Source organism: Hypanus sabinus, chromosome 9, assembly GCF_030144855.1.
Source record: "Hypanus sabinus isolate sHypSab1 chromosome 9, sHypSab1.hap1, whole genome shotgun sequence".
NCBI lineage: Eukaryota > Metazoa > Chordata > Chondrichthyes > Myliobatiformes > Dasyatidae > Hypanus > Hypanus sabinus.
In genome coordinates this window covers 136,121,743-136,142,594 of record NC_082714.1, presented here as the reverse complement: position 1 = coordinate 136,142,594, position 20,852 = coordinate 136,121,743, and the positions used below count along the sequence as shown (strand labels likewise).

Sequence of the window (20,852 nt, the reverse complement as noted above, 5' to 3'; positions counted from 1 at the left end):
AGTTTGTTGTCTTTTGCGTATTGTTTGTTTGTCCAAAATGTCCATGGTTTTTCATTGATTCTATGGTGTTTATTTGTAAATACTTGCAAGAAAATGAATCTCAGGGTTGTATATAGTGACATATGTACTTTGGCAATAAATTTACTTAGAAATTTTTGAACTGTGAACCAATGATTTCATTTGGGGTTCCACTGAATTTCTCTTCTGAACTGATTGCTGGCTTTTATTTTGTGCTTTTGACATTGGGTCACAGTCCATTAATCTATATTTGCCATTTAAACCAATTCAAATGAATGAGCAAAGATAAACGTACAGCTTAAATTCAAACCAATTCTACTTTCTCTTCATATTTATGTCATTTATGTAGCAGAGTCTGAACAGTGTTCACTGTTTGAAATTCTGAACAGTAGCAGTTTGAAATTCTGCAGAATGCCAATGTAGACAACACTAATCCCATTTAAATTAAATGTTTATGAATATTTTCCAACAACTGAATAAGGTTTGCAGTTAAAAAAAAAAAGATGCACAGTGGAATTTAGTATGTGTTACAAAGTTTAGGAAGAGGATGAGTAGAACTGACTTGAATTCGTTCATAAAAGGGTCTAGTAATTGGTATGAAAGTAAATATGATACTTGAAGCTTTCCATCTTTTTAAAGTAATCTTCATTTCAGTCTTCTACATATTTTGTATTTTAAAGCAACATCAACCAAATATAAGAGATTTGTCCCATTGGACTGTGGATGACTGGGAGAGGCCCAGGTCAGAATTCGCTTTAACAGAAAAGCTGGGTTCAGGACATTTTGGAGAAGTATATGCTGGATATTGGAATGATACTGTTCAAGTCGCCATCAAGACAGTAGAAGTTGGTAAGGATAGATTGGAGATAAGTTGTAAGGGCACCAGAACTACATTAGAGTGAAGCACAGGTAGTCTCTGAACCGTGATAGTACAGCTCTTCAAGTTTCTCTAACATTGCCTCTTTCTGCTAATACATACATTTACAGATGCTTACCATATCAGAATTGTGTAGATCTGGTCATTTAATCAAGATCTGCTTGTACCTGTATTCCACTTACTAAGTGCTACTTGGTCTCAACTAGCTTATGAACAGGGGTATATTGCATAATAATTATACAGATTACCAGGATTTTTAACTTTTAAAAAGATAGACATAAAGAACTGAACTGATTTCTGTTGAGTTGTTTATGTTATTTTTTAAATGTCTCTTCAATTTAAAGGTTCTTATCATCTTTAATGTTGGAAAGAAACTATCCTGTTGGAAAAACTTTATTTAAATTCCAGAAAAATTATCAATTAAATACATGTGTACTCGTATTTTAATTAATTCATACTTCATTTTACTGAGAGGATAATGAATCAGAGCCTTTTCTAATGTTGATAGAAATGAACATGATATTTTTTGTAAGTGCAAACACCACATTTCTTGACTATATATGCCCTTGCAAAATTTAACATTAATTTGAAACATTTTAAAGTAATGTCTTTTATTTGGCTCATTCATGAATGATCCACAACATATATTGTAGAGTGATACTTAAATCTAAGCATAAATATTGAACTTCATCATGAAGTTAGTGAGTCTATTGAAGAGGCAATTTTTCAAGTGCTATTAGATGTAAGTAGAAGAGGGCAGAACTTGAAGATTGGGAACAAACTGATGTAAGTTAGTACTGAAATCAAGGAGCCCAATAGAAGCTACACAGATATCTAAAGGATTGCAATCATGATTATTTTAATGATGGGATGTGATATTTTACCGAGGGATAATTTCAAATGCCACCTCAGCAGCTGGGGAATTTAAAATGATTTTAATTAAATGATTTAGAATAAAATGCAGCTGAAATAATGGTGATCAAGGAACTAGCTACCTATTATTCTCAAAATGGAATATTCCATATAATTTCCATAAAATTATATGCAATTAATAATTCTATGCTATAATATTTGCTGTACTCTTACTATAAATTTGTCATGCCAGTGCTACTCTTATTGTAACATGCTTTAAAAACTCTTTAATTCCCCATGCTGATATATTGCAAAGTCAATGAAATGTAAATCAGCAAGGCCTGCAATGGGGGAAAAAAAAAACATCAAATGTTAAGTATTTCCTTCTTGACGTGTACTGGGGCCCTATTTTGGCTTCCTTGAACTATGCAACTTCTGTAGGTTCAATTTATTCCAGCCCATGTTATGATACATGGAAAATATTGTGTCCATAACTTAAGATTTAAAAGGAAATCATTCTATGATTTCATGAACTAATCTTTCCTTATTAATAAATTACTTACTTTCTGTTACACCGCTGCCATTTAGGGCAACAATGAGGGTCCTCCATCTCTGTCTGTCCATACCATCACACACAGATATGCAAGGTTTCTTCACTACTGTTTTCCTAACAATTTTGTTTGACCAGTCCAGGTTGTTAGCTGTGAGCTGAAACACCAAACCTGGTGGACTGGTGGACCACTCTTAGTTTTGGCCTCTACCCTTTGACCTGTTTGGCATGGGTAACCATACCAAGAGCCAAAGCATAAAGCCCTGACTCCAGTAAATATAGCTTCCCAGTCACTGAGGCATGCAAGCCTCCAAACCCTACGAGAAAGTTGAGGTCCTTTTGGAGGTTCCTCATTAATAATGCAATAAATATTGACTGAAAATCCAGTTGTTCGTATTTTGAAAATCATTGAAATAGATTTAGTTACTTGATAGAGTCCGTACCTGTTCAATATATCATAACAGCAATCATGGTTCCATTCTGTCCTACAGTGCTTTCTGGGTGAAGTTTGCATGTTCTCATTGTGACCACGTGTTCCAGATTCATCCTACATCCCAAATTCCTACTGGTTAAATTAATTGGCTACTGTAAACCACACTTAACAGAGGTGGCTAGAATGAAAATCAGGAGATATTGATAGGAATGGTTTGAAGGGAAGTAAATGGGGCCAAGGGGTTGATTGATTAAGAGCTGGCATAGACAAGAAGGGCTGAGTGGCCTCAATCTCTATTTTATGGAAATATATGAAAAATGAATTCAATGCAAGTTGTACTTTTCTTGTGGATTGCTATTTTGTTCATCATCTAAGGTTAATATAGTCATCAAAGTCTAGGGTTCCTATATAGTTCACCGCTTACCAAATTTGATTAGTAAGATTTATTAAAGCTCTTCAGCAGCACACAGCATGCATCCTTTCTATTTATCCATTTATTAGCAATGCCAGTGATATCCAGGTTGTGATGCATCGGATAAGAAGGAAATTAAAGAGAAGACAGACAGGACATCAATTACCCAGAATTTATGAAATATCAATAAAGGGCAAAAATGAGAAATTGGAGAACAGACATTAAGAAAAGTTAATAATAAAACTATGATCACAATTATGCATTATGTGCATTACATGTGAAATATGCACAGATGTGTGGAGTATTTTTAGTAACAGCTAGGTTTGCAATGCATCCTGAATCCAGAATGTCCAAACGTATGAAAATATATTGTACAAAGAAGTAATTGTTCTGTCTCTAGAACAGCAAATTGATATTGTATCCTGTATCCCAACCCTCTCAGCTGATTTTCAATGGTACAAAATATTTACCAGTCATTTGTTGTAAAGATTCCAATTGTATTATTTGTAAGAAAATGACAGATTTTGCAGAAATTTTGATCCAGATACCTTCAGAAATGTTTAGAAACTAGGTTAAGACTATGATGAGATCTATTTTAATCAATTTAGAAAACATGTTATGATTCTGAAGATATTATACCTTAAAATAGGTTTTATTAAAATGTTAAGAGAAATAGATCCAACAAGATCCTCTATGTTCATGCCAGCCAAAAGTAGATTTCAGGTTAATCCCATTTCCTACCTCTTGAAGTGCAGTACTGTAAATAACATTGTACAGTGGCATGCAAAAGTTTGGGCACCCAGTTAAAAATTTATGTTACTGTGAATAGTTAAGTGAGTAGAAGATGAACTGATCTTCAAAAGTCATAAAATTAAAGATGAAACTTTCTTTTCAATATTTTAAGCAAGATTAGTGTCTTATTTTTGATTTGTACAATTTTAGAGTGAAAAAAGGAAAGGAGCACCATGCCAAAGTTTGGGCATCCCAAGAGATTTGAGCTCTCAGATAACTTTTACCAAGGTCTCAGATCTTAATTACCTTGTTAGGACTATGGGTTGTTCACAGTCATCTTTAGGAAAGGCCGGGTGATGCAGATTACAAAGCTTTATAAATACCTTGACTCCTCAAAACTTGTCCCAACAATCTGCAGCCATGGGCTCCTCTAAGCAGCTGCCTAGCACTCAGAAAATTAAAATAAATGATGCCCACAAAGCAGGAGAAGGCTATAAGAAGATAGCAAAGCGTTTTCTGGTAGCCGTTTCCTCAATTCATAATGTAATTAAGAAATGGCAGTTAACAGGAATGGTGGAGATCAAGTTGAGGTCTGGAAGACCAAGAAAACTTTCCGAGAGAACTGCTCGTAGGATTGCAAGAAAGGCAAATCAAAACCCCCATTTGACTGCAAAAGACCTTCCGGAAGTTTTACAGACTCTGGAGTGGTGGTGCACTGTTCTACTGTGCAGCAACACCTGCACAAAGGCGACCTTCATGCAAGAGTCATCAGAAGAAAACCTTTCCTGTGTTCTCACCACAAAATTTGGTATCAGAAGTTTGCAAAGGAACATCTAAACAAGCCTGATGCGTTTTGGAAACAAGTCCTGTGGACTGACAAAGTTAAAATAGAACTTGGCCACAATGAGCAAAGTTATGTTTGGAGAAAAAAGGGTTCATAATTTCATGAAAGGAACACCTCTCCAACTGTTAATTCCAGGGATGGATCGATCATGCTTTGGGCTTGTGTTGTAGCCAGTGGCACGGGGAGCATTTCACTGGTAGAGGGAAGAATGAATTCAATTAAATACCAACAAATTCTGGAAGCAAACATCGCACCATCTGTAAAAAAAAGCCAAAGATGAAAAGAGGATGGCTTCTACAACAGAATAGTGATCCTAAACACACCTCAAAATCCACTATGGACTACCTCAAGAGGTGCAAGCTGAAGGTTTTGCCATGGCCCTCACAGTCCCCCAACCTAAACATCATCGAAAATCTGTGGATAGATCTCAAAAAAGCAGTGCATGCAAGATGGTTCAAGAATCTCACAGAACTAGAAGCCTTTTGCAAGGAAGAATGGGTGAAAATCCCCCAAACAAGAATTGAAAGACTCTTAGCTGGCTACAGAAAGCATTTACAAGCTGTGATACTTGCCAAAGGGGGTGTTACTAAGTACCGACCATCCAGGGTGCCCAAACTTTTGCTTCAGGCCCTTTTCCTTTTTTTATTTTGAAACTGTAAAAGATAGAAATAAAAAAAGTAATCTTGATTAAAATATTAAACAAATGTGTCATCTTTTAATTGCTTAGCTATTCACAGTAACAGAAATTTTGACTGGGGTGCCCAAACTTTTGCATACCAATGTACATGGTCACTCAAACCCTTTACGATATGTACATAAAATAAAATGCTAGTAGCACTCCTAGCTCAGGCAGCATCTGTGGACAGAGAAACAGAGTTACTGTTGCAGGTTGAAGATTTTTTATCAAAAGATCAGTGTACATAATTTTCTGATGGAGTCTTTAACCTGAAGCATTGACTTCCCATGGATGCTGCCTGATCTGCTGTTTCCTGTATTTTCTGCTTTTTAATTATTATTTTCAGACTTGTAGGCTTTTGATTTTCACTTATTGTAATAAAGCATATTTTCTACCCTAGGTTTAATGAATGCAAAAGATTTCAAGAGAGAAATGCAGATTATGAAGAAGTTGCACCATCCACATCTATTATCTCTGTATGCAGTATGCACGACAGCTACTCCTTTCTACATTGTGACTGAACTAATGAAATATGGCAGTCTGCTAAATTATTTACGAAGTTGAGTTGACATCTTCTTTAAAATGTTTGCCTATAATGTGTTTTGGCTTCTTTCCATTGTTATTGCTGGTCGGATGAGTGGCCTTTTTCCCTTCAGATGTGTCTTGCAGTAGGTATGAGCGTGTTCACGGTGAGTATCCGCAGAGAAGGTGCAGAGTAGGCCACTGCTCACTCAATACCAGCACTGCCACTTTGAGATTCAGTAACCTAAACAGCACCTCATCTTAATGATGCAAGGCAGAGAATTTACTCTCGCACTGGATGGATCTCCAGTTTAGCCATTAAGTGGAGCTAGCAAAATTATACAAGCCATTTGTTGATTTATTTCTTCTGGGAGATGACATAATTCTGTCATTGCTGTGCTTTTTAAAGCTGAAAGTGTCAACAGAGACTGATAAAAAATATGAAAGGGCTTCCACTGATTTCTACACTTCCACCAAGCCACTTACGCCCAGAAATGGGTGTGTCACTAATGGTTGTAATGCACATGACTGGGAAAAATAGTAAAGCAAAACAAACTATTAGCCTATATAAACTTTCCATCCTACACAGCCCACAACTCTCATTTTTTTTCATCCATAACATCTATCAAAGAGTCTTTTAAATGTCCATATTGTATCAGACTCTGCCACTACCCCCAGGAGTGTGGTTCAGGTACCTACCACTCTTTGTGTAAAATACTTTCCTCTGTCTTCTCTGCTAAACTTTCCTCCACTCACCTTAAATGCATTTCCTCAAGTATGGCCAACGCCACCCTGGGAAAAGGGTACTGGCTGTCCACTCTTAAACACAACGCTGGAAATTTTGGGCAACACACACAAAATGATGGAGGAACTCATCAAGTCAGGCAGCATCTATGGAGAGGAATAAACAGTCGTCGTTTTGGGCTGAGACCCAAACGTCAACTGTTTATTCCCCTCCAGAGATGCTGCCTGACTTGCCGAGTTCCTCCAGCATTTTGTGTGGCTGTCCACTCCGTCTATGCCTCTCATAATGGTATAGATTTTGATCAAGTGCCTCTCATCCTTCATTGCTCCAAAGAGAAAAACCCTAGCTTGCTCAACCTTTCTTCATAAACCATGTCCTCTATTCCAGGTAAATCTCCTATGAACCTTCCCTAAAGCTTCTATATCCTTCCTCTAATGAAGCAACTGGAACTGAACACAGTAGTCTAAATGCAGTCACGGTTTTACAAATGCTGGATAACCCGAAAGGGATTTTCCGTCTGTGGTGTTGAACCACAAGCAGTGAATCCTGAAAGTGAAGGAGAGGTGTCAGGGAAGCCGCCACTTTACCTTCATGCTGAGGCAGTTCCACCGTGACATCGGTTCCATGACTTTGGTACTCAACCCTCAACAAACCACCTGGAATATTTGGTTGTGAAGGTATCAAGACCTGTGGTGGACCCAACATCATAAATGTGGTGGCCCATATAACCATCATCACAAACAGCTGGGGAGCTGCAGCATGAAGAAAGGAAAGAAGAAAGGAGGGGAGTGATTCAGAGAGCTCAGTCTCAGTCAAATTCAGTCAAAAGCCTTCTTCACCACCCTATCTACACTTGCTGCAACTGAAACTGTGACGTAGGTCAGAAGATTTTGACTGCAAATGAAGTTGGATGCTAAGCCATTCTGGAAAAGATATTCTCCAACCTCCAGGAAAAGCCCTAGAATAACTTGCCGTCAAGCTCTTGAATATTCTTGACTTTGAATGCTAGTTTTTTGGTCGATTTCCCAAAGCACTAAGCATTTCATTATATACATCGATTTGAGCTTTAATGTAGCCAGCCAAGTCTGACTCGTCTGCACCAGAGCATGTGTTCAACGGAACTCTCCAATGACCTGATAATTTGCCACATGTTTCACACTAATTGTGCTGGTTTCTCATATTGGACAGATGGACCTAACAAATGTACATTGTAACATGCTTCAAAAACCAATAGTTTTGATTTCATTCTTAAATGCGTTGTACGCTTAGCACAAGTGACAAATGTCAGTATTCTGCATTGGTGTTTCTGATGGGGTAAAACCAGGTGACCGTGAAGATAATCTGCAAACAAGGTTATTGAGTGAGTGACTGATTGGGAACGATTACAGTATGAGAACAATGGCAAAAAAAAGACCAAAGAATGTGAAAGTTGTGAAAAGCAGAGAAGGAAGACATGACCGGCAGGTCAGTCTGGGAGAGAGAAAGAATGGAACAAAGGAGGGAAGGAAACAATGAAAGAGCTGAGCCAACAGGTGGATTGCTATTACAAATCAAAGTCAAGTTATGCAAAGTTGTAGAATTCAGTATTAAGTCCGGAAGGAAATAACATATCCAAACTGAAGATGAGGTGCCTCACTGTAACGTCGAAAGAGGATAAAGACTGATAGGTCAGTGTAGGAGTGGATGGAGAATTCAACTGCCAGGTAACATGGAGTTTAAGGTTGTTACTGTGCACTGAGTTCAGATGTTTTGCAAAGCACCCAACTAATTTGCGCTTGGTTTCTCCAATGTAGAACAGATGGTGAGTATCTTTTCCCCACAGTAGAGGTATCTCAAACCAGAGAATATAGGTTTCAGGTGGGAGGTTGAAAGAGAATCTGAGGAAGTATTTTTCTAGCTAGGGAGTGTTTGGTAACTGAAACACATTGCCCACAGGTGTTGAAAACAAGTCCTCTCACAACATTGAAGAAGCATCTGAACAAGCACTTGAATCAGCAGAGAAGGTCAGATACTGTACCAAGTGTTAACAATGGGAATGGAATATATGGTTACTTCAACGTGGATGTGGGATCCAAAGTGCCTGCTTCAAAGCAAAGATTTTACATCCTACAGACTGACTTTCAAAGAGTCTTTACAATTCATATTCTCTGATTTTTTATTTGCACTATTTACCTTCTTTTGCACTTTGGTTATTTATCAGTCTTTGATTGTTTATGCATTGCTTTTTTACATAAATTCTATTATATTTCTTTATTTTCCTGTACATGCCTGCAAGAAAGTGGATTTAAAGGTAATATGTGGTAACATATACAGTGTCTACTTTGATAATAAATGTATCATGGACTTTGATCTGTATGACTTTATGAAAAAGTCTAAATGCTTATGGCAAAACTCAATTTTTATGACCTCTCAGGTAAAAAAGGATCCTGTTTAAACTTGGGACATTTACTTGACATGATAATACAAGTAGCAGAGGGGATGTCATACCTTGAATCACAAAATTTTGTCCATCGTGACTTGGCTGCAAGAAACATTCTAATTGGAGATAATCACACTTGCAAGATTGCCGATTTTGGATTAGCCAGATTTATGAAGGTAATGTTGCTTTTCTTTCATATCATAGCATTTAATGTGAGAAAGAGGACATTAGGTTTATCGATCACCTCTGGATGGAATATAGTGAGCAGGTGGTGATATTAGAAATGACTCAAAATGCAATTATACTTAATTAAAATTATGAATACAAATTCAAAGGTCATTGCTGATAGATGTTACAGATTATGCCAGGAATATTAGCCATTTTGCTAGAATGAATTCATACAATTTTTGGAAATTAGCACTCCATCACAAGTTAGTTATGGATGAAGAAAACCATTCATCTATCCCAAAATAACTTAAAATCCACAATTTCTGCTTCTAGTGATCTTAACCTGGTTCATTCTGAGCATATGTTATTGTCAGTCTGAAAAAATAATTTCTGGTGTCAGTGCTAAAATTGCCCTCGACCAATTTAAATGTTTGTCCTTTATGCTTAATTTTATTGTTATTATTGATTAACTTTTCATTTTCATTAAATATTTTACATAGTTTCGAATGATCAACTTTCCAACTCTGAATAGTTGATGTTCAAAGTTCAACTTTTTTTCTAAACTGTCGAGAGATATCAGTCTTCATCAAAAGTACTGTGACTCCATCACTCAAGACTGGGATTCAAAGTTTTTTTTGCAGTTTGAAGGCTCAGGTGATATGCAGATTGGACAAGGGAATCATGATAGGGTAGAAGATCAGCCTACAGCAGTTTGAATGTCAAAGCAGGCTCAAAATCTCCTATTTTTTATGTTACTATTGTTCTGTCTGGACTCTGATAGTTTCCTACATTCTTTCATCTCTTTAAAAGGACTTGTTTTCTAGTTCATTAATCAATCTTTTAGATCTATATGCTTCTATTTGTTTCAATAACTTATGATGATAATATTTTTGATCAGCATTAGGTAGCCTGTCATTCATTGAGAGGACACAAGTTTAAGGTGCTTGGAGGTACATACAGAGGAGATGTCAGGGGTAAGATTTTTTACTCAGAGAGTGGTGAGTGCATGGAATGGGCTGCCAGCAACAGTGATGGAGGCAGATATGCAGAATCCTTTAAGAGAATCCTGGATAGGTACATGGAGCTTTAAAATAGAGGGCTATGGGTAACCCTTGGTAATTTCTAAAGTAAGTACATGTTCGATGGTGTTGGTGTGGGGCCAAGTGGTTAAGGCGTTCGTCTAGTGATCTGAAGGTCGCTAGTTCAAGCCTTGGCTGTGTGTGTGTCCTTGAGCAAGGCACTTAACCACACATTGCTCTGCGACGACACCAGCGCCAAGCTGTATGGGTCCTAATGCCCTTCCCTTGGATAACATTGGTGGCGTGGAGAGGGGAGACTTGCAGCTTGGGCAACTACCAGTCTTCCATAAAAAAAACCCTGCTCAGGCTTGCGCCCTGGGAGCTTTCCAAGGCACAAATCCATAGTCCATCGAGACTAACGGAGGCCTACATACATGTTCAACACAGCATTGTGGGCAGAAGAGCCTGTATTGAGCTGTTGGTTTTCTATGTTTCTGTGTTCCTACTCATATACAGAGTGTACTGCATCAATTTTCTTTCACAATGAATATGAGGATACACTCATTCATAAAATCTGTCTATGACTTTGAGACAATCTTCACTTTGAGACAATCTTCATTTATAGCTTTTGAAGTCAGCTATGTTTTGTTACGCCATTGATCGCCAAGGAACACCTATCACAGACTTATCTTCATCAATGTTCCCTGTAGTCTTTCTACAAAGAAGATCATTCTGTGAAATGGGAGGCAACAAACACTGTACATGTTTTTTTATGACACAAGTGGTGAATTAGGACCTGTAAACAACATTTTTGTTGAAGTTATGATGTCTATATTGTTCCCATGAGTCTACTCTATTGCATTAGGAAGAGTCTGAAACTATTTCTTGTAAGCCCATGTAGTTCTCTGCATCTTAATCACCTCATAACCCTGTATCGTTTTCTGTACTTGGACTTGGTCTCAAAGACCTTGTCTTGAATTACAGTACAATGCAAATCCTGATCAATCACACTGAAGATTTATTGTAATACTTATTGCCACAGTTATTTTGAGTATCTAACATTTTATATTTGCTTTCAAGTCACTTCATTGCTTTTGTAAGCACTTGTGCACTTGTCTTTGAGTGTAAACTCTTTATTTAACCTTTTTGATTCCAGGTGCCTGATTAATATTGTGACTTACAGCCTTGCGAGAAGTTCACAGAAAATACAATTCACAGCCTCTGTCTTAATTTTACTTCTGATGATATTCTTTTCACTTAGATCTATTCTGGTTTGTTCTTTTCTGGTTTTACTCTAACATTTTCAGAATCAGAATCAGGTTTAATATCGCTGACATATGTCATGAAATTTGTTGATTTGTGGCATAAAAATTTGTACAAGGTACAAAAATTAGATAGATAGATATGAGAAAGTCTGCAGGTGCTGGAAATCCAAAGCAACACATACAAAATGCTGGAGGAACTCAGCAGGTCAGGCAGCATCAGTGGAAAAAGATAGATAGGTAGATAGATGAATGAATGCTGTGAAGGAGGAATAGCAAGGTAGAAATCTGATGGCAGAGGGGAAGGAGCTGCTCCTAAAACTTTAATTTTTCATATGACTAATGATTCTTTCTAGTTTCAATATATTTTCAATATGAATTGCTATTTTGTTTATTTTTGTTTTTACATTATCTGTAATTTAGAGGTCCTTGGAGTACTAACTGAGGAATAAGCTGAATCTTATTTCTTCTAAAGAATGTCATAAGGCTTAAAGGGAAATTAATTTATTTAACCCTGCATTAACTTATGGAATGGATAACTTTGTTAACTGCCTTAATCTAGTGTCCTGAAAACCCTTTGAAGACTCTGGAAAATTAGGATCATATTAAGCTGTAATAATAATTCAGATCAAATAAGATGAATTTGAATATCCAACATTTCCATCTCAGAGGTCAGTGGATCATCCCTGAGAAAGAAATGGCTGATTTCTAGCCATATATCCTGGTTAATGCCTTCACCACTAAATCCTTAGACAGCATTTGACTGCTGAATTCGAGTGATCTGGTTTGAGTGGTGTTGAGCATTTTCTTCATGTGCGTCTGCAGGTTACCAAGGGAATGCACAGTAAGAACAAGACCTAGACAATGACAGCTGATGTGTTGCAAATATCATTTGTGCCATAAAAGTGGCAAACAATAAGCATCTTCAAAATGTGTGAAATGTATCTCCTATCCACCAATGCCATTACTGGTGCCAAGTCCTCCCAACCATCAGTATCCTGGTGATCATCATTCTCAATTGAAAACTCATTGGAAATTCAACTGGATCAGCTAAAAAAAAAGTTGTCTGTGGATGGGTATCCAGCAGTACATAATTTATTTCCTGATGTCCTAATGCCTTTTCACTATCTACAATGCAAAAGTAAGGACTGTAGGGGAATCTTCTCCACTTACCTGGATGGACAAGCGCAGCTCAAATAATTCTCCAGAATGTCAAAACCAAAATCAGCTGCAGATTGACACCTCATACACCATGTTGGACATTCATTCCCTACATACAGTAACCATAATGTACTGCATGTCATCAACAAATTGCACTGAAATTATTACGCACACGACAGCACCTTACAACATGACCTCTACTACCAGGAAGGATAAGGGTGGCAGGTACATAGTTACACATCATCCTGACTTGGAATTGTTATGAACCCCGTAACTGGGTCACTTACCAGCAAAGACAGGTCTGTTGAAGTCTGATGATACTATTTTTAACAGTATTTATTAGTAAAAATACACAAAAATAATATCAATGCAAACATACAGATAATATACGTTATTAATACTAGATCTAAAAGTGTGGGTATAATAGTAATCAATAAGAAATAAGCTCTATCATTGTCTATGGGATAATGTATGGTCCAATGGAAATATAAAGTTCACTCAGTTCATGCAGGCTGCAGCCTTTGGGAACCGCTGGGTTTGCAATGGTTGAAGAGAGAGAGAGTTTTGGGAGAAAAACTTGCCGGCTTTCCTTTTATGATTTCGATCCATCGGAGTCTCGTTGATGTGGCCGTTCACTTGTGGCCTCTCCTTTAGCTAAAGTCATTCTTCCGTGGTGAGCCCGCCAATCCCAGGCAAGGGAAGGACGCACACAAGCCCCCACTGGCTGTCGCTATTAAACGTTGTCACGGGATTTCCAGCATTCCTCCTGGTATGTCTCAAGGGATTGTTCCCCAGACCCTCTTTTATCCTTACTCACGGGGTCTCCGATGTCTCCAAGAGACAATAGCCGTTATCAGTGGTTTTGTTTCGCTGAGGCCAGGACAGATTCCAAACCTTGTGGATTCTGCGTGTCTCTCTCTCATTTCCTGGGTCCCAGACCCGAATTAATAGCGATCTTGCGATTCTCAAAAAGGAGGGGGCGACTTTATACCCTTCGGCCCGTCAGAGTTGCTGCACATTCATAACAGAATCATATAGAAGTCTAATCCTTAACTCAAAATGCATCATCTTCGCCAGACTGACTACAAAGGTTCAAGAAAGTGATTCACCATCACCTTCTCAATGGTACTTAAATGCTGGCTTTGCCAGGGATATCCAGAACTTTGACATCCTTTACCAGTCACCTGCAGACCTTCAAAAATAGTAAATCTTTTGGCCAATTTGTGCTTTAAATTCAGATTTGTATCGTACATCACATCAGAAAGATATCATCAAAGTCTTTTCTTTTTGCATCAATGCACCATGGATTAACCTTTATTCCTCAAAGCTGTTACTTTTCGTGTAAAATCATGCAACAAAGAACTAACTGCATTGAGCATAGATGAACAAAGATGCCAGAATGTTGTCTCGAATTAGTGGTAGGGCTAATGATATGTGATATTTATAGGTAAAATCATACAGTAAGCTCAAGAAAGGTGTAGATGCACTATTGTAATTGAATATCTAGACTTAGCTAGCTGAGTTGTTTCACTGCATTGCATTGCCTAATACCGTGTACTTAAAATGCCAGTGCATTGCTTCTCAGCTTTGAGAAGTCTACTATTCCCCCTTTACCCACTACTGCACATAAAGTTCTGTCCAGCCTTTAATGGTCTTTTCTTATTTTTCAAATTGAATCCCTTTCCATTTCGGTCTCTCATTCTCAGTATAACGTACATCACTCTGATGATTCAGCTGAGTGTATGAGTGGTTAATCAAAACATAATTGCATCTATCAAGAAGCAGTGAGCCTGTTGCTTCATGAGATGCCCCCAGGCAAGCACCTCACGTTGCTAGTTAATTCTGGAACGCTATAATACAATTGATTATTTAAAGCATTAATGTGACTAGTGTTTCACATTTAGATCCTTAAGGCTTTCTGCAGTATTGCTTCTGAATGTTCCCTGATGCTCTCGTGCCTGATGATCTGAATATCTTCCCCAAGTACGTGGCTGAGATCAAGGCAATCATAGACAACAAAATTTTCACCGACTGGGCAACTACCAGTGCAGTGAAAATGGGAGCTGAAGTTTCTTCAATTCAGGCTAAACTGCAAGCTGCTGAAAGCACCTGCAGTCATTAGTACCCAAATTCAAGACCAGCCTATCAATGATTGCACATTCCCCAACCTTAGAAGACAAAACAAACCATAAAACAAATTTCACGGCTTTCAGATGAATTGAGTGTATATGAACTTGCATGTACGTGGCAGATTAGCAGAGGCCTAACTGGTAGAGCCGTTGTCTCATAACTCCAATGACTTGTCTCATAGCTTCAATCCATCCAGAATAACATGCACAAAATACTGAAGGAATTCAGCAGGACAGACAGCATCTATGGAGAGGAATAAACAGTTGACATTTCGGGCCAAGACCCTTCATCAGGACTGGCACACCAACCCTCCCTCTGTCACCATGTCATTGCCATCCTTTCTCTGAGGCAGAATGTTCTGTCCTCAGCAAGGGCCTTTGCTTTATCCCCCTGTGCCGTACCTCAGTGAGTTCCATACCCACTACGATGCCAAGTTCTTCTTCCTTTGTCTCTGTCTCCGAGCCTACATCTTTGGCAAAGATTCCCCACTTTGCACTGATGACCACTTCTCCTGTCTTCAACCCTCCTCCTCTTCCTGGAAACCCTGCTTTGGTCTTTTGCTCACTCTTTATTTTTTCAACTCTCACAGCCAACGAGACATCCAATGTCTCAACTTCTGCATTCCTCTCTCCTATTCAAACCTTACACCCTCTATGTATACTGCTGTTGACTCTCTTAATACCAATTCCAAACTCACAGAGAGTGGGTGTGATGTTGTAGTCTGGTGGGCTGACCTCTACCGTGCTCAGGCCAGGCAGCAGCTCTCAGACACCTCCTCTTACTTACCTCTTGAAAAATGCCCCTTTCAGGAGCATCAGATGATTGTCTCCCACATCATCACCAACCTCATGATCTCTGGAGATCTCCCCAGCATTATCTTTAACCTCATAGTTCCCTTACCTTGCATTGGTCATTCCTACCTCCTGCCCAAGATCAACAAATCTGACTGTCCAAGTAGGCCCATTGTGTCTGCTACCTCCTGCCCCACTGAACTTTGATAAACAGTCTCAATTTGAAATGTCAACTGCATGCTCCTCTCCATACACCAGGGGCTCCCAGCCTGGTGTTCACCGAGTCTTTGGTTAATGGCATCTAAAAGGTTGGGATAGACACTTGGACCTGCTGAGTTCCTCCATCATTTTGTGTGTGTTGCTCTGGATTTCCAGCATCTGCAGAATCTCTTGTGCTCAATCCTGACCCAGGTGTGGCTCCCACAACCCAAGTGATTGGCTCATTGGCCACTGGAAAATGCCACTTTGGATGGGTGTTGATGGGAGTAATGCTAACGGTAGCTTGGACTCAGTGGGTCAAATGACTTGTTATATGGCTACATCATTCATATTTCTCTTGTGGATTTTCTTACAATTGTTCTGTGAGCTGCTCATTTATCCTCACACCCATTTTTTCATTTTTTTAAATTTTGTTTCAGAGACCATGAAAACAGTAAGTTTAAAATAAGGTGCTGACTTAAATAATTTCTGCTCAGTTATAAAGCATGCTGTAACATCTATGATACTCAATGTACACACCATGGAAAAGGTAGTAATGTCAAAGGAAAGCAGATGCTCTCTTTATTGCAAACAGAAAAGTGAGAATAAACTGCTAACAGTCAGAGCAATTAGCACCTAAAATGCTCCTTTTTGAAGAATATACTCCCGCTGTGATCTAATGCAAGCATGAATGTGTGCTGAGCCAAAAAACAGAGAGATGCAAATTCACACCCATGATGTGAGTTCCTAAACTCCCAGTATCAGCTCATCAGGGGAGATGTGTGTGACGCTCTCAGTTTTCTCTGTTAAAGAAGGAAAACTGAGCTGGTCACCCAGACAACTAGAAAGCAGCATTAATTAAAGTATGTATGGGATGGCTCACTTGGTAATCATCCTCGTCCATGAGACCATAAGACATAGGAACAGAATTAGGCCATTCAGCCCATCGAGTCTGCTCCACCATTCCATCATGGCCGATCCCAGGTCCCACTCAACCCCATACACCTGCTTTCTCACCATATCCTTTGATGCCCCGACTGATCAGGAAACAATTAACTTCCACCTTAAATGTACACACGGGCTTGGCCTCCACCACAGTCTGTGGCAGATCATTCCACAGATATACTAATCTAGGTCTAAAAAAATTCCTCCTTACTTTTGTTCTGAAGGGCCACCCCTCAATTTTGAGGTCATGCCCTCTTGTTCTGGATACACTCTCCATAGGAAACATCCTCTCCACATCCTCCCTATGTAGTCCTTTCAACATTCTTTAGGTTTCTTTTTTTTTGTAATTTATTTTTTATATTGAAATTCATCATCAAACAAACATTTCCATAAGATGTATTTCAGACATTGTACATATAGATCATATAATCATATATGTCACAAATCTCAATATAGTATTTATCTGAGGTATACACTTATAGAAAAGAATGGAGAGAAAAAACAAGCAAAAGGAAAAAAACTATGTACAAGTAGGGAGTGATCTTTTTTTTACAACATATGCATTGATCTGTGAGAATAAAATCAGGCCTATGAGGCATTATGTAGTTAAACCATTTTTCCCAGTATGAATCAAATTGTTTCAGCTTATGATTAACAAATGCTGTTATCTTGCAAACACGAGGAAATCTGCAAATGCTGGAAATTCAGGACGAAGGGTCTCGGCCCAAAACGTGGACAGTGCTTCTCCTTATGATGCTGCCTGGCCTGCTGTATTCCACCAGCATTTTGTGTGTGTTGTTATCTTCTCCATTTTGTAAATGTCCATTGTAGTTTCCATCCATGCATTTAAAGTTGGGATCTCCTGTGATAACCATTTCCTACTAAGAGATTTTTTTTTACCAGCCACGAACAGTATATTCATTAAATATTTATCTCTTTTCAACCATTCTTGAGGTATATATCCAAAATACTCTTACTCTCTAAGGGTATTTCAAATTTAAAGATGTCTTGTAGGGCATTGTGTACCCCTCTCCAATAGTCTTTGATAACAGGGCAGTCCCAAAAAATATGATAATGATTTGCATTTTGGTTTCCACAATTTCTCCAGCAAACAGGGAGGTTACTATCATAATGGGATTTCTGAGAGGGTGTAATAAAATACCTTATCAAGTTTTTCCATCCAAACTCCCTCCATTTCTGTGAACTGGTACACTTCCATTGATACCTCCATATTATTGTCCGTTCTTCCTCAGATATAATTATCCCTCCTTCCTTCTCCCATTTTGTTTTAATGTATGAAGTCAAATGTGTTTTAAGATTTGACAACCCTTTATACATGCTTGAAATGATTCTACTACTGTTATCTGAATTATATGCTTTTCTGAATAGCTCTATCAAGCATGTACGTGCCTTGGTTACATTTTTAAGTGTTTTATTAACATATTGTCGCATCTGTAAATACTGATAAAAATCTTGTTTTTCTAATAAGTGTTTCTCTTCAAGCATTTCAAAACTGAACAGTGTTCCTTCTTTCAATATGTTGCAAAGAACTGTTATTCCTTTAGCTATTCAGTCCTTAAATCTAGCATCCAATTTATTTGGAGTAAAATCCGAGTCATATGCACACCATTTAAGAATTGCAGTATCTCCCTCTAGATTAACCATAGAATCATAGAACACTACAGCACAGTACAGGCCTTTCAGCCCTCCATTTTGTGCCGACCCATATAGTCCTTAAAAATAAGTACTAAACCCATACTACCCCATAACCCTCCATTTTTCGGAGTCTGTCCAAGAGGTTCTTAAATACCCCTAATGTTTTAGCCTCCACCACCATCCCTGGCAAGTTATTCCAGGCACTCACAACTCTTTGTGTAAAAAACTTACCCCTGATGTCTCCCCTAAACTTCCCTCCCTTAATTTTATACATGTGCCCTCTTGTGTTTGCTATTCGTGCCCTGGGAACCAGATACTGGCTATCCACCCTATCTATGACTCTCATAATCTTGTAGATCTCTGTCAAGTCCCCTCTCATTATATTCTTTTATAGTAGTTTTCCATATTTTAAGAGTCAATTTCACCCATGGGTTATGAATAGTATTTATGTACCTTTGCAGGTTGTTATCAGCTAAAATTGCTTGTATGGGGATGGGAAGTACCCACTCCTCAATGTCCTTCCATTGAGCGCATTCCTTAGGTTTCAATGGGATCCCCATGCATTCTTCTAAATTCCAGTAGGTACAGGCCCAAATCTGCCAAATGCTCCTCAAATGTTAACCCCTTCATTTCAGGAATCATCTTTGTGAACCTCCTCTGGATTCTTTCCAATGACAACACATCCTTACTGAGATACAGTGCCTAATACTCCAAGTGCGGCCTAACTAGTGTCTTATAAAGTCTCAGCATTATCCCCTTGATTTTATATTCTATTCCTCTTGAAATAAATGTCAACATTGCATTTTCCTTCTTTACCACAGACTCAAGCTAAAAATGAACCTTCTAGGAGTCTTGCACAAGGACTCCCAAGTCCCTCTGTCCATTGACATCATAAGACTAAGGCATGTGGGAAGAAAGCAATACTAAAGGTTGTACTTCACTTGGGCTTTGGTGTAATGTACGGATGCACTAACTCCCGATCTCTATTGTGGTTCCTCCCTCTGCAAAATGGCAGAGCTTGACCTGCGTGTGAGGATTGTTCGTGCGGAGCTCTCGCTTGCTGTCTCTCTTGTACACTATCTGTTGGGAGTGAGTCAAAGGAGTTAACAGCACACAGACTGCCATGAAGACTTGGGAAAATTGGAGAGGAGAGGGGTGACGGGATGAAATAGAAGGGGGAAGTACAAAATCAAAGGAAGAATGTAGCAGTACAATTAGGGAGGCAAGCAGGTCTTCTCCTTCCGCCCACATTATGGAGCTTATTTGAGGACAAACTATTACCATATTGGCCATCAGGGCCATGGATGACAGCTTCTAGTACTCAGGATTGTTAACTTCAGTATTTTCCTCCTGTCCACAGAACAACAACACTTGTAAATCAATGGCCATATACAAAAAACACTCGGTACTTCCTGTATCTAATAAAGTGGCCACTGAGTGTATGTTCATGGTCTTCTGCAGCTGTAGTCCATCCACTTCAAGGTTCAATGTTTTGTGCATTCAGATACTGTACGCTCTTCTGCACACTACTGTTCTAACATGTAGTGATTTGAGTTACCAACATCTCCCTGTCAACTTTGAACCATCTGGCCACACTCCTTTGACCTCTCTCACTGACAATGTGTTTTCACCCACAGAACGGCTGCTGTCTGGTTTCCTGCACCATTCTTTGTAAACTGTTGTGCGTGAAAATCAGCAGTTTCTAAGATAATCAAACAACCCTATCTGGCGCCAACAATCTTTCCATTATCAGTCATTTAAATCACATTTCTTCCCATTCTGATGCTTGGTCTGAACAACAACTGAACCTCTTGACCATGTCTGCATGCTTTATTTACTGAGTTGCTGCCACGTGATTGATTAGCTGATTAGATGTTTGCATTAATGCGTAGTTGTGCAGGTGAACTGAGTATAAATGTCCCAGCAGAGACCTTCCAATTCACGTATCACTCCCAGCATACTGAGTGGATTGCCCCTCATTTATCCATAAACAATGTCATAGATTTATCCAAAACCAATCGACAGTTCACACTGCACACCAGGCTCACTGATCATGTTATCACATTGCAAAACACTATGGGGAAATAACACCCACATTTGAACAGATAATAGCTTAAAATTCCCAGATCAATTTCCAAACAGACAGGATTCCATTGGAGATGGGTGAAAACACATACTAAACTCCTCTTATGCATGATTTTGGCTTAAAACATGGGTGTATCTTTTTAACTAATCCCATTTTTTAGATTCAGATATTTCTAATTTAGTCCACATAAAGTACCTTGGAATAGCACTGCCATCTAATGGTACTGTAGCATTATAGCTAATGCCTGGATTCACTTTTAGTTCCCTGCTTGCTTTAACTATTTGCCCTTTAAAGATATATCACCCAGGACAGGGTTTTATATGGCTGGCTTAGTACCATATTCTACTGCTTGGTGT

At 38.6% G+C, this 20,852-nt stretch overlaps 1 protein-coding gene across 2 annotated transcripts in view; it reads left to right on the top strand.

The window, feature by feature from the left end:
* LOC132399837 (tyrosine-protein kinase SRK3-like) overlaps positions 1-20,852 on the top strand; it is a 30,786-nt gene that overhangs the window by 7,576 nt on the left and 2,358 nt on the right. For both annotated transcript variants that reach the window (XM_059980649.1, XM_059980650.1), the window contains exons 4-6: positions 699-867; positions 5,795-5,953; positions 9,075-9,256. In XM_059980649.1, the coding sequence (XP_059836632.1) occupies positions 699-867; positions 5,795-5,953; positions 9,075-9,256 (510 nt within the window). The remainder of the gene's footprint in view (positions 1-698; positions 868-5,794; positions 5,954-9,074; positions 9,257-20,852) is intronic.